Here is a 12337-nt window from a genome sequence, read left to right on the forward strand (position 1 = left end):
CATCACCATCATCACCACCACCATCATCACCATCACTATCACCATCATCATCACCACCACCACCATCATCATCATCACCATCATCACCATCATCACCATCATCATCATCACCATTAACATCATCATCATCACCATCATCACCATCACCATCACCAACATCATCATCACCATCATCATCATCATCACCATCATCGTCATCATCATCACCATCATCATCACCATCGACATCACCATCATCATCATCACCATCACCATCATCATTGTCACCATCACCATCATCACCGTCATCATCACCATCATCACCACCATCATCACCATCATCATCACCATCAACATCACCATCATCATCATCATGATCATCATCATCATCACCATCAACATCACCATCATCATCATCACCATCATCATCACCATCATCACCATCACCATCATCATCATCACCACCATCAACATCGCCATCATCACCATCATCATCACCATCACCATCATCATAATCACCATCACCATCAACATCACCATCATCATCATCACCATCACCATCATCATCATCATCATCATTGCCATCATCATCCTTTAATATTTGTCTCCTTACAAAAGCCTTCTCTGATGTGAGGTATCTCAGGTAGTTTTTCCCTAATAACACCCTGTGCATAGCTCTCTCATGACGCTTATGCTGTATTTTATTTACTCACATATCTGTCTCCTCCCCAACTTCATTAGATCTTTTTCTTTACTTTTTAATTGAAGTATAGTTGATGTGCAATATTTTATGAGTTACAGGTGTACAATATAGTGGTTCACAATTTTTAAAGGTTATACTCCATTTATAGTTATTATAAAATGTTGACTATATTCCCAGTGTTGTACAATATATCATTATAGCTTATTTTATACATAATAGTTTGTACCTCTTATCCCCCTACCCCTATTTTGCCCCCTTCCCCATTGGTAACCACTAGTTTGTTCTCTGTATCTGTGAGTCTGCTTCTTTTTTGTTATATTCACTAGTTTGTTGTATTTTTATATTCCACATATAAGTGATATCATTACAGTATTTGTCTTTCTCTGTCTGACTTATTTCACTTAGCATTATGCCCTCCAAGTCCATCCATGTTGCTGCAAATGGCATTATTTTGTTCTTTCTTATGACTGAGTAATATTCCATTGTCTGTATGTACCACATCTTTTTTATCCAAATTCATCTCTCGATGGACACTTAGGTTACTTCCATATCTTGGCTGTTGTAAACAGTGCTGCTATGAACACTGAGATGCATGTATCTTTCTGAATTAGTGTTTTTGGTTTTTTCGGGCGTACACCCAGAAGTGGAATTGCTGGGTCCCATGGTGAGCATCCTGTGCCCAACACAGAGGAGGTGTTTCAAGTAAATGTTTGTGAAGCCATCACAGGGATATACCAGGATTTCGGGGAGGGCTGTGGGGTGTGGGTGCGTGTGTGTGAAAAACTAGCCTATTTATAATCACATGGTAACAAGTCGATGTAGGAGAAAATATTGGTGACGTGAGAAGAAGGGAGACTGGGGAGAACTGATGGTGTAAGACTTTTGATTGTGGTAAGAGGTAGAATCCATGTTTCGGTGAAGGAACATTGCTCCTTTAACCAGTTGTAATGATGTAATTTATGCCTTCTATTTTCTGGAAGAGTTTATGTGGAGTTGATATTATTTATTCCTTAGGTGTTTAATAGAGTTCACTAGTAAAGCCAGGTGGGCCTGAATATAGGTAAGTAGGGTTTTGTGTGTGTGTGTGTTTTAACACATATAGGGATATAGGACCCTTTGAATTTTCTATTTCTTCTTGAGTTACTTTTGGTGATTTGTATCATTTAAGAGATTTATGCATTTTTGTCTAAATTAGAAGAAAACTTGATGATATGTTTACAATATTTCCTTATTGCTCTATTAATGTCTGTAGGATCTGATAGTGATGTCCCCTTTCTCTCATTCCTGATATTGGTAATTTATATCTTCTTTCTTCTGTTTCTGATCAGTCTGTCTAGAGGTTTATTGATTTTATTGATGTCTTCTCAAAGAACCAGCTTTTGGTTTCATTGATTTTCTCTTTTGTTTTTCTATTTTCTATTTCATTGTTTTTTACTGTTATTTTTAGTATTTTCTTTCTTCTGCTTACTTTCTCTTTAATTTGCTATTCTTTTTCAAGCTTCTTCAGGGGAAACTTTTATCACTCATTTGAGAATTTCTTTCTTTGCTAATAAAATAATTCAAAGCTAAAAATTTCCACTAGGCACTGACTGCCATTCCACAAATACTATGCTTCCATTTTCATTAATTTCAAAATATTTTCTAAGTTCCCTTGTGATTTCTCCTTTGACTCATCAGAATTAGATTATATTGTTTCTTTTCCAAACATTTTAGGAACATCAGATACATTTCTATTATGGATTTATAATTTAGTTTCATTGTGGTCAGAGAATATACTCTGTATGATTTCAGTCCTTATAAAATTATTGAAATTTGTTGTATGGTCTAGAATATGGTCTTTCTTAATTAATGGTCAAGTTGTTTGACAGCCTTTTTCAGATCATTTATTCCTCACCAGTTTTCTATCTACTTTTTCTATCAATTCCTGAGAGAAGAGGGTTGAAATACCCTCAATTGTAATTTGTAGATTTGCCTATTTCTCCTTTCAGTTCTGTCAGTCTTTGCCTTATGTATTTTGAAGCTCTTGAAATTAGGTACAAATACATTAGGATTTTTATATTATATTAATTAAATTTTTTATCATTATGAAATATCCTTCTTATTTTCTGCTAAGCTCCTTTGTTCTCAAATCTACTTTGATATTAGCTATGCTACTCTACTTTTCTTGTAATTGCTGTTTGTGTGATACATCTTTCTTCATCCTTTTAATTTTAACATTTTAAAATATTTAAAGCGTTTATCTTGAAATTACCATGTAGTTACACCTTCTTTTTTTTTTTTTTTAAAGATTGATTGATTGATTGATTGATTGATTACTATGTTGGGTCTTCGTTTCTGTGCTAGGGCTTTCTCTAGTTGCGGCAAGCGGGGGCCACTCTTCATCGCGGTGCGCGGGCCTCTCACTATCGTGACCTCTCTTGTTGCGGAGCCCAGGCTCCAGACGCGCAGGCTCAGTAGTTGTGGCTCACGGGCCAAGCTGCTCCACGGCATGTGGGATCTTCCCAGACCAGGGCTCGAACCCGTGTCCCCTGCATTAGCAGGCAGATTCTCAACCACTGCGCCACCAGGGAAGCCCTACACCTTCTTTTAAATCTAGTCTGACAATCTCTGTCATTTAGATGGAGTTTTTAAACCATTTATAATAGTTAATGTGATTATTGATGTTGTTGGGTTTCAGTCTATTATTTTGCCATTTGTATTTCTACTATTGGCATATTAGATATACCTCTTCATTTTTTACATGTACTTTGTTACATCTGCCTTCACATACTATTATACCAGTTTACATAAAATGTAAGTATCTTAATAACAATATACTTCCATTTCCCTATACCTGTTTCTACCTATATTGTAAGCTCCACGATATACTTTTATTATTTTTGCTTTAACAGTAAATTGTCTTAAAAAGAAATTTTAAATGAGAAAAAAGATAATTTATATTGACACACATATTTTCTATGTCCAGTGCTCTTTCTCCCTTTGAGTTGATCCACGTTTCCATTTAGCACCATTTTCCATCTGCCTGAGCAACTGCCTTTAACCTTTTATGTAGTGCATGTCTGCTAGTAACAAATTCTCTCAGATTTTTGTTTGAAGATATCTGTATTTCATCTTCAGTTTTGAAGGATGTTTTCACTAATTATGCAATTCTAGATTGACAGATTTTTTTGCTTTCAGCACTTTAAAGATTCATTATGTTATCTTCTGACTAGCATAGTTTCAGATGAAATATCCTTATTCTAATCTTTTTAATGTATCTTTTTTTTTCTGGCTGCTTTTAAGACTTTATTTCTGTTCTTGCAATTTGATTACGATGTTTCTGATGTGATTTCCTTTGTGTTTATGTTTTGTTGTTGTTCATTGATCTTCAACTTGTGGTTTTATAGTTTTCTTCATATTGGAAAATTTTCAGCCATTATGTCTTCAGATATTTTCCCAAACCTTGTCCTCCTGGTATACAATTTCACATATGTTAGATGATGTGATATAGTCTCAGAGATTCATTAAATCCAGTCTTTTGTCTCTCTGACACTCATTTGTATATTTAAAATGCTTTTTCTTCATATTTGCTGATCTTTTCTTCTATAATACCAAATCTGTTGTTTATCCTACCAGTGAAATTTTCCTTTCAGATAGTATATTACTATGCTCTAGGCTATTTAGTTCTTTTTTATACTTCTATTTCTCTCTTCACTGTGTTCAATTTTTTTGTTTAAATATTTGGGTCTGTTTTTAATGGGTAGTTTAAGATCTTCGTCCACTAATTCCACCATCTCTATCATTGCTAGGTCTAATTCTGTTGACTGATTTTTCTCCTGCTTATGGCTCACATATTCCTGTTTCTTCTCATGTTTAGTTATCTTTTATTGGATGATCAACACTGTAAAATTTATATTGTTGGAAGCTGGGTTTTCTTGACTTCTTTTAAAAAATATTAGACTTTGTTTAGGAAGCAATTAAGTACTTGTGGATGACCAGTTTGACCCATCTGAAGCTTGTTTTTGAACTTTGTTAGAACTGACTTGAGGTTGTCTTTACTCTAAGGCTAGTTTAACCCCATGACTAAAGTGTGACCTTTCTGGATGTTCTGTGATGACTCTTCATTCTGGCTGGTTAGAACTCAAATATCTCCCAGATTTGTGTGAGCTTTGGGAATTGTTAATCTTAAAGCTCTCCAGTCACTTTTTACTTGGCCTTATAGAACTTAACCCTTTACGTACCCAGAGTATCTGCAACAGACTCAAGAGGAAACCAGGTAGATTCTGAAGCTCCTTCTCTACACAGCTTCCTCCTGTCCAGTGCTTGGTGCCCACAAATTCCAGCTTCCTCAGACTCCCAAACTCCAGTCTGTGTTTCCTCTACTCACAAGACTGCTATGCTGTGCTTTGATTCCCTTTCCCTGTGTTCAGGCCCAGAATGTGCCCTGCGACGGAAGCAGGGGTGATTATAGGGCTTGTCACATTTGTTTCCCTTCCCTTCACAGGGTCACAATCCTGTGCTTCTTGTTTCCCAGCATCCTAAAGCTGTGTTTCCTGTGTCTTGTCCAGTTTTCTGGCTGTTTACTACAGCAGATTAAGTATGGTCCCAGTTACTCTATCATGGCCCAAATGGAAATCATGAATTTTGTTGATGATTCTAAATTTATACTTTTATTTTAAGGTAAAATACAGAGATTTTCAAGTTTGAAAGTTCTGTAAATATATTAAATTAAATATAAATATTTGTTATGAATTCTCTGAATATTTTTGTTGACAGGGTAGTACACAGTTATATATTAAAATCTGGCACCAGCTGGCCATAACTGTATTCACAGTGTTTGAAGAAGCTTCAGATGAATGCCTGCAAAGCTTTTGAACAGGAAATACTGCACAGTGCACTGAGCTTTATGCTGTTTCAAGAATCTGGGAAGCATCTTTCTTTTTAATCCTAAAAACAAATATTTAATTCAGAAATGTATGCTATTATATTTTAAAGAAACTTCTCTTTATAAGATCTGGGCCTGCCTTAAGTATAAGTATTCTAGAGGAGTCTCCTAATTTTCTTCTCTCCAAATCACCTTCCTGGAAATCATGAATGCCTGAAGTTTCACCATTAATGATAGGAAAAAAAAAAAAAGGAGAGACTTTTTTTGACTTAAGACCTGCAGAGATACAGTAGCAATTAAGATGATTAACAACCATCGACACCTTTGTGAAAATTGTTTGGTTTGCTCCTTTCCAGTAGGGTTTTTAAAGCCAAGATTTTGATGGCAATTACATAGAGAAACAAACACCTTGGGCTCTTTAGCAGAGAAGAGTGACCTGAGGACAGCAGAAGGGACTGAGCGCTTGGGGGACGGGGAGGGCAGGCCAAGCACACGTCGGGGCAGAGAGAAAGAGCCGGAGATAAGAAAACAAAACAACCTTCTCATTTCAGGGTGATGATCTTCCTCTCATCTGTTCAGGTCATGCTACAGATGACTGTTTGAAAATTGTATTTCTAAGTAGTAATGCTAGCTGTAAAAATAAGATTTGGATTAAAAGAACTAACCCGAACCTAACTTTATGTATGGAAATAAAATGGACAGTGAGTGCCATCCTGAGAATAAAATTATTCAGAACTGTTTTAGAGACAGTTCGCATGATAAATGAGCTATAAATTTTCAACCGTGCTAAACTGGAGCTTTTTAGATTCATCTAAGAGGAGTTCAGAAATCCAGACAACTGTGATTTAGGTTCACATACATAGTAAAAACCTTGAAGGTTGATAAGTTAATTTTATTTCTTCAATTATTCGCATTATTCTCCAAAGTGTTGATTCTGCTCCATGTTGCTATTGGCAAGTTCTAGAGATGTTCATCTCTCACCCATTGGCCTCACTTTAAACTCATATTGGTAATGTCAGGCGGGCCCTAATACCTCCTGGAGTCCTGGGGCTCATGCTGGATTCCTCAGCCTCTTCCCTTTCCCACTTCTTACATGGCTATTCATACCCTTTCCTCACACCTCAAATCTCCCAACAATCTCTTCTGCCATCCTCATGCTTCGCTGAGGAATCTTTCCTCCTACTCCACGGAGAAGTTGGACGTGATCAGAAGTTCCCACCACTGTACCAGGGATAATTGACCTGCACTCCCAGCAAAGGCCACCCCGTCCCCTCGTGCCCTAGAACTCACCCCTTTGCCTTCACTCCAGGACATGCCGCCAGTAGATCTCTGGCATCATTTGTTTTTTCCTTCTCTATGGCCAGATCTTTCCCATCATCTTACACACATGCTGCTCTTTTGTCTTGTAAAAAAAAAAACAACCATCAGCCCTTTCTTTACTCACTTCCCCTGCAACTTCCAGCCCATTTCTCTCCTTTTTTTTGGTAACAAAACTGTGGACAACTTGTCTCATCTTCTCCAGTTCCCCTCTCCTACCCTGAGCTCCCTCCGATCCAGCTTTCCTCCTTGGTGCTGTACCAGAATCACTCATGTCCAGGCCACCACTGTCCTCCACACGCTCATGTCACGTGACTCCCCATAGAACCCGACACAGCTGACTAGTCCTGGAAGCACTCTCTTCCCTTGGCTTCAGGATCCCATACTCTCCTGCTTCCTTCTCTCTCTGGCCATTACTTCCGTTTACTTTCCTCCCCATCTCCAGCCTCCTGACATCTGCAGGCCCAGGGCTCAGGATTCTTAGACTTCTGTTTTGGATACACACTCAATGCCTTGAGATCTCATCCAGTAGCATAGTTCTACCTGCTGTTCATATACTAGTGACATTTGAATTTATACTTCTAACCTAGACCTCTCCTCTGGACTCCAGAACATTTGAACATATTCAAATGTTCACCTCAACACGAGGTGTCCAGTAGGCATCTCCAAACTTCGTGTGTCCAAAACCAATCTCTTGATCTTTCCCCCAGATCTGTTCCACGTGTAGTTTTTTTTGATGTAAGTTAATGACAACCCCATTCTTCTAGTTGCTTAGGACAAAAATCTTGAAGTCATCCTTGATTCATCTCTTTATCTTGCAGCATTTCCAGTTGGTTCTACTTTGAAATCTTTCTCAGAATCTGACCACTTCTCACCACCTTTTCTGTCACCATCTGGATTATTTGCGGTAGATTCCCAACTGGCTTCTCTGCCTGATTCTTGCCCGAAACAAGAGCTAGAGTGATCGTATGAATACTCATGTGAAACCATGTCACTCCTGTACTGAAAACGCCTCCTTGACTCTCCATTTCACTCATATTAAAACGCACGTTCCTTACAGCTGCTTACAACACCATGAAGGATGTGGCCCCTCGTTCTCTCTCATCTTGTCCGAGGGAGATGCTGCTCACAGATCCTCCCTGTGCCTTGAACACACTGTGCATGCCTCTGCCTCGGGGCCTTTGCACTGGCTCTCCCTCTGCCTGGAGTGCTCTTTCCCTAGAGTCCACCATGGCTCCCTCGTCTCCTGCAGGTCTCTGCTCATATATCACCCTCTCGGTGAGGCTTTCCCTACTTCTATGTTTTTAAAATTGTAAACTACCCCCTACCATTCCTCACTTCTCATCTCACTTTCTTGCTTTATCCTTCTTCATAGCATTTGCACCATCTAACTTATTATCACTTTGATAAGTTATATGTTTGCTCTCTAGGTTAGAAGTTCCATAAGGGTAGGGAGAGATTTTTGTCTGTTTTGTCCGCTGCTCTAGTCCCGGTTGCCTGGAATGGATGCATGAATTGGGTGGTTAATTGTAAAAGACTCTATTTGAGGTTGTGGGGTTCTGGAGCTAAGTAGCCTCAGACTCTTGAAGAGTAGCTGCATCTGTGTCACAGGACGTCGTACACTAACCAGCCTCTCTGACTCCAACTTTTTTGGGGGAAAAGTAACAATCTTTATGACACTATAATTTTCATATTTTCTAGTAAGTATTTTTAAAGCCTTTAGAACAGTGTGTGCCACCTGGTAAGAGCTCTACAAGTATTTATTAAATAAGCAACAAGTACTTTATCAACAGCGTTTTTTTATTAAAAAGCATTGGCAGGATGTGAAGCAAGACAAATAACCCTCATGAGGCTCAGTGTGGCCTTGATTCTGTAGTAGAGAGTGACTTTATTAGTCATGGAGCTAGAATAGAGTCTGGTGATTTACTAGAGAAAACAGCAATAGTCACAAGCCCTCTCTAGTCTGGAAAAAACAAAACTACCCAGTGTATTCAGCGCCATTATAGATGCAGAGAGATTTATGGGATAAACTCTAGCGAACTGCTTGTGAACTTAAGTTCATAAATCACACGGCTGTTGTCTTAGTCAGCTTGGGTTCTGTTACAGAACACCACAAACTGAGTGGCTTATCAAGAACAGAAACTTATTTCCGATTGTTCTGGAAGCTGGAAGTTGGAGGTCAGGGTGCTGCTGTGGTCCAGTTCTAGTAAGAGCCCTTTGCCAGGTTGCACACGGCCATCCTCTCACTGTAGCCTCAAACGGCAGAAAGAACTAGCTCAGTGGCCTCTTCTTATAAAGGCCCTAATCCCGTTCATGAGGGCTCCACCCCCCAACCTCGTCACCTCCCGAAGCCTCACCCCAAATACCATCACATTGGTATTAGGGCTTCAGCCTTTGAATTTATTCCATGTCCACCCCTGGTTTGCTCCCTGGAGAGATGGAATGAGAGGGGGGACCCAGGTATAGCTCAGGGTTAAAATAAAAACGGGACTGTACAAGAATCGGTATCCTGAACATCTAGGCACCCTTCTGAACACCCTGGCAGCCCGATGTATGCCGCCAGGCTGTAAACCAGGGGACACAGCTCTGGGCAAAATGGTCCAAGAAGGATGTCCAGTCAGATGCTGGTGTGAGAGAGTCCAGGAGCCTTAGTGATACCCTGTGATGACGCCACCTGTCCCCAAGCCTGCCCGTTTTTAGAGGGCCACGCTTTAAATAAGCAAGAACGCCGAAGATCACCAAACATGGAGGACAATTTCTACAGTGAAAAGCAGAGACCAAAACAGGCTGGAACAGCAAAGAAATAAAAGGAACTAAGAAAAATACAAACACTCTAGAGAACAGAAAGAAAATTTAAATGTGTGTGTGTAGGTATGGACATTGTATAGGTGTGTATGAAATCAGTCACCTCAGGAGAACTGGGATTCTCTGGGACGCCCTGTGCCGTGTGTCCTAGCCGCTGAAGCGCTTGTGCTCTACCACGTGGGCTCGGCTCCTGGCTCCATCACTTCCTAGATGCGACGCTGAGCAACTCTCTTAACCTCTCTGTGGCACAGCGTCCTCGTCCGTTAAAAATGGGGAGTGATGGTGTGTTCAGAGAACAACAAGGAAACTCTTGGAAATTACAGACAGAACGGCCGGAGTTTTTAAAATCCAATACAGAGTTTAACATTTAAAGTCAAGAATTGCTACAAAAGATCAAAAAGACAAAGTAATGGAAAATAGAAGCAATAAGACAAATATGCTAAACCTGCGAGCTCCAATATTCAGAGCTGCAGAGACAGGCAGGCAGACAGAGAGACGAGAGAGAAAGAGACCAGGGGGAAAAAGGAAATTAAGAGAGAAATGACCAAAGCCTTTTCTAGAAATGCAGGACCCAAGCGCAGATTGAAAGGGCCTGCTTAGTGCCTGCACAATGGATGAGAAAAAAGACCCGGCTAGGGCAAGTCACCGCGACATTTCCGAACGCGGAGGATAAAGTGAAGATCCTGAGGCTTCCAGGGAGAGGGAAAGCAGGTCACACACAAAGGATGGGAACTCGGGTGGCAAAGGAGATCATGGAGTTCTAAGTAATGTGGACTTCTTCTGGGAAGGCCACCCTACTTCCAGGGCATAGAAGTTGTTTGATTTAGATGTATCTGTCACTTCAAAAAAAGAGCTCTTGTGTGTCAGGCAGAGTAGGGCTCAGACCTTGGCTCAGTGAGTCTAAAATCTCCTATCAGCCTCCACCAGGAGGGTCTAGTTCTTTTCTCTTTAAACTAAGGGAAAGGGTGTTAAATTTACCGTCTTCCCTCCCCCACCTCCGATTCCCTCTCCCCTCGTTTCCTCTTCCTTCTCCTCTGTTTCCTCTCTTCCCCGACTTCACACACGTTTGCTGGGTCTATTTCTGTCTCTCCTTCTCCCTTTCTCTTTCCACAGAAGTCTGTGTTTGTCTAATAATTGGCAGGAGAGATCTTTTTTTTTTCTCTTTTGCTTTTTGCTTTTTAAGTGATGAATAGTTGGCGTTAGATCAAAGGCAAGCCCTGTGGTTTTCTGGCTGCCCCAGAAGGGCGGTGCAGCTGGCAGCCATCCCAGCTGCCTGGTGATAGGCGTGTGCGAGAGATACCAAGCTCACAGGTCACTGTGTGTGTGTTCATTGCATGTGTTTTTCAGGCCAACAGCAGGCTGAAGCAGATTGAGAAAGAATACACTCAGAAGCTTGCCAAATCCTCCCAGGTAAGAACTTTAAAGAAAAAAAGAGCAAAACCAAAACAAACAAGAAAGAAACCTACCATAAAAGCGTTTGTACTTTAGAGCTAAACGTGATTCTTTTCAGTTTTTTATGGATTAGTATCATATTTTTGATGAGTATGCGGATGCTATTAATATTTCAGTCTTAACTTTTTAAAATCAGGCATACTGAACCATTTGAACCGACACACACGTACACATGCGCACACACACACACTCAGATATTGTAAAACCAGCCTGTGTACTTGAACAAGTCCAGGCTGAAATATATTTCACAAGGGCTGGAGATACACACCTACATTTGTGATGTAAGCGGTTTGATACCATCTGTGCTTTTTTTGCAGTATTCCATTTTGCTGCACCTAAAGACTGCTTAACAACAAGATTCAAAATGGCAAATATACTGGGTTAAATTAGCACCTCAACTGTTGACTCCTTTTGGGAAGAAGAAGAATTACAAGGCCCAACATTCACATCTTGCTGGATGTTGTTACTACAGTAGTTGTAGTGGAAGGCCAGATACTGAACACTTGTCTCTACTTGACTTCTGAAGCTTGGAGTCCTTCTTCTGCCCAAGTTGTTATAATGATGTCCTCTGGCATCATCTAGGGAATTCCAAACATTCCTTAGTTGTATGAGTCATTGTGGAATAAATAAATGCTAATTTTCATCTTACAGATGGATAGATTAAGCCATTTCATTTTGTGGACATCATATCTGATGATTTTTAAAATCAACTTTTCTTAGTATTTTTGCCATGTATAGTGAGATGTGGCAGTCACCTGAAATGTATGTACACAGTGGTAGTACTAGCAACGCTACAACAAAACGATAATGAAATTAAGAATTTTATGGGGCACTAATCATATTGATTCATTCAGTCTTCATTCACAGGAACTCTGGGATTAGAAACTATTACTGACCCCATTTTTCCGTTTGAGAAAACTGAGACTCAGAGAGGTGAGGTCACGCAGGTTAGCAAGTGACTAAGCCAGGACCCAACCTGTCTTTGACATTGGAACGGAAGGTCTTAACCTGACACCACCAGTCTGGCCCAACCCCTCACGTTTTTAATATGGCAAAACTCTGCCGATAATTATGAAATTTCTTAGGTTCTACAGTTATTTCTAAAATGTGCATGTATTATATAATTCACATCCCATTAGGAAAGCAAAAAGTCTTTGTCTAAGTGAAGATGAACGTGTTTATCTAAAAGATGACGGTGCTGTCTCAATGGCCATTAT

General features: G+C 39.9%; 1 protein-coding gene across 21 annotated transcripts in view; it reads left to right on the plus strand.

Annotated features, from left to right (window-relative positions):
* CEP112 (centrosomal protein 112) overlaps window positions 1–12337 on the plus strand; it is a 413727-nt gene that overhangs the window by 309753 nt on the left and 91637 nt on the right. For 20 of the 21 annotated variants that reach the window (XM_082370414.1, XM_082370412.1, XM_082370410.1 and 17 more), the window contains one exon: window positions 11016–11078. The exons of the other annotated variant lie outside the window; for it this stretch is intronic. In XM_082370414.1, coding sequence (XP_082226540.1) covers window positions 11016–11078 — 63 coding nt within the window. The remainder of the gene's footprint in view (window positions 1–11015; window positions 11079–12337) is intronic. 21 annotated transcript variants of the gene reach the window in all.

The sequence above is a fragment of the Balaenoptera borealis genome, assembly GCF_965194805.1.
Source record: "Balaenoptera borealis genome assembly, chromosome: 20".
NCBI lineage: Eukaryota > Metazoa > Chordata > Mammalia > Artiodactyla > Balaenopteridae > Balaenoptera > Balaenoptera borealis.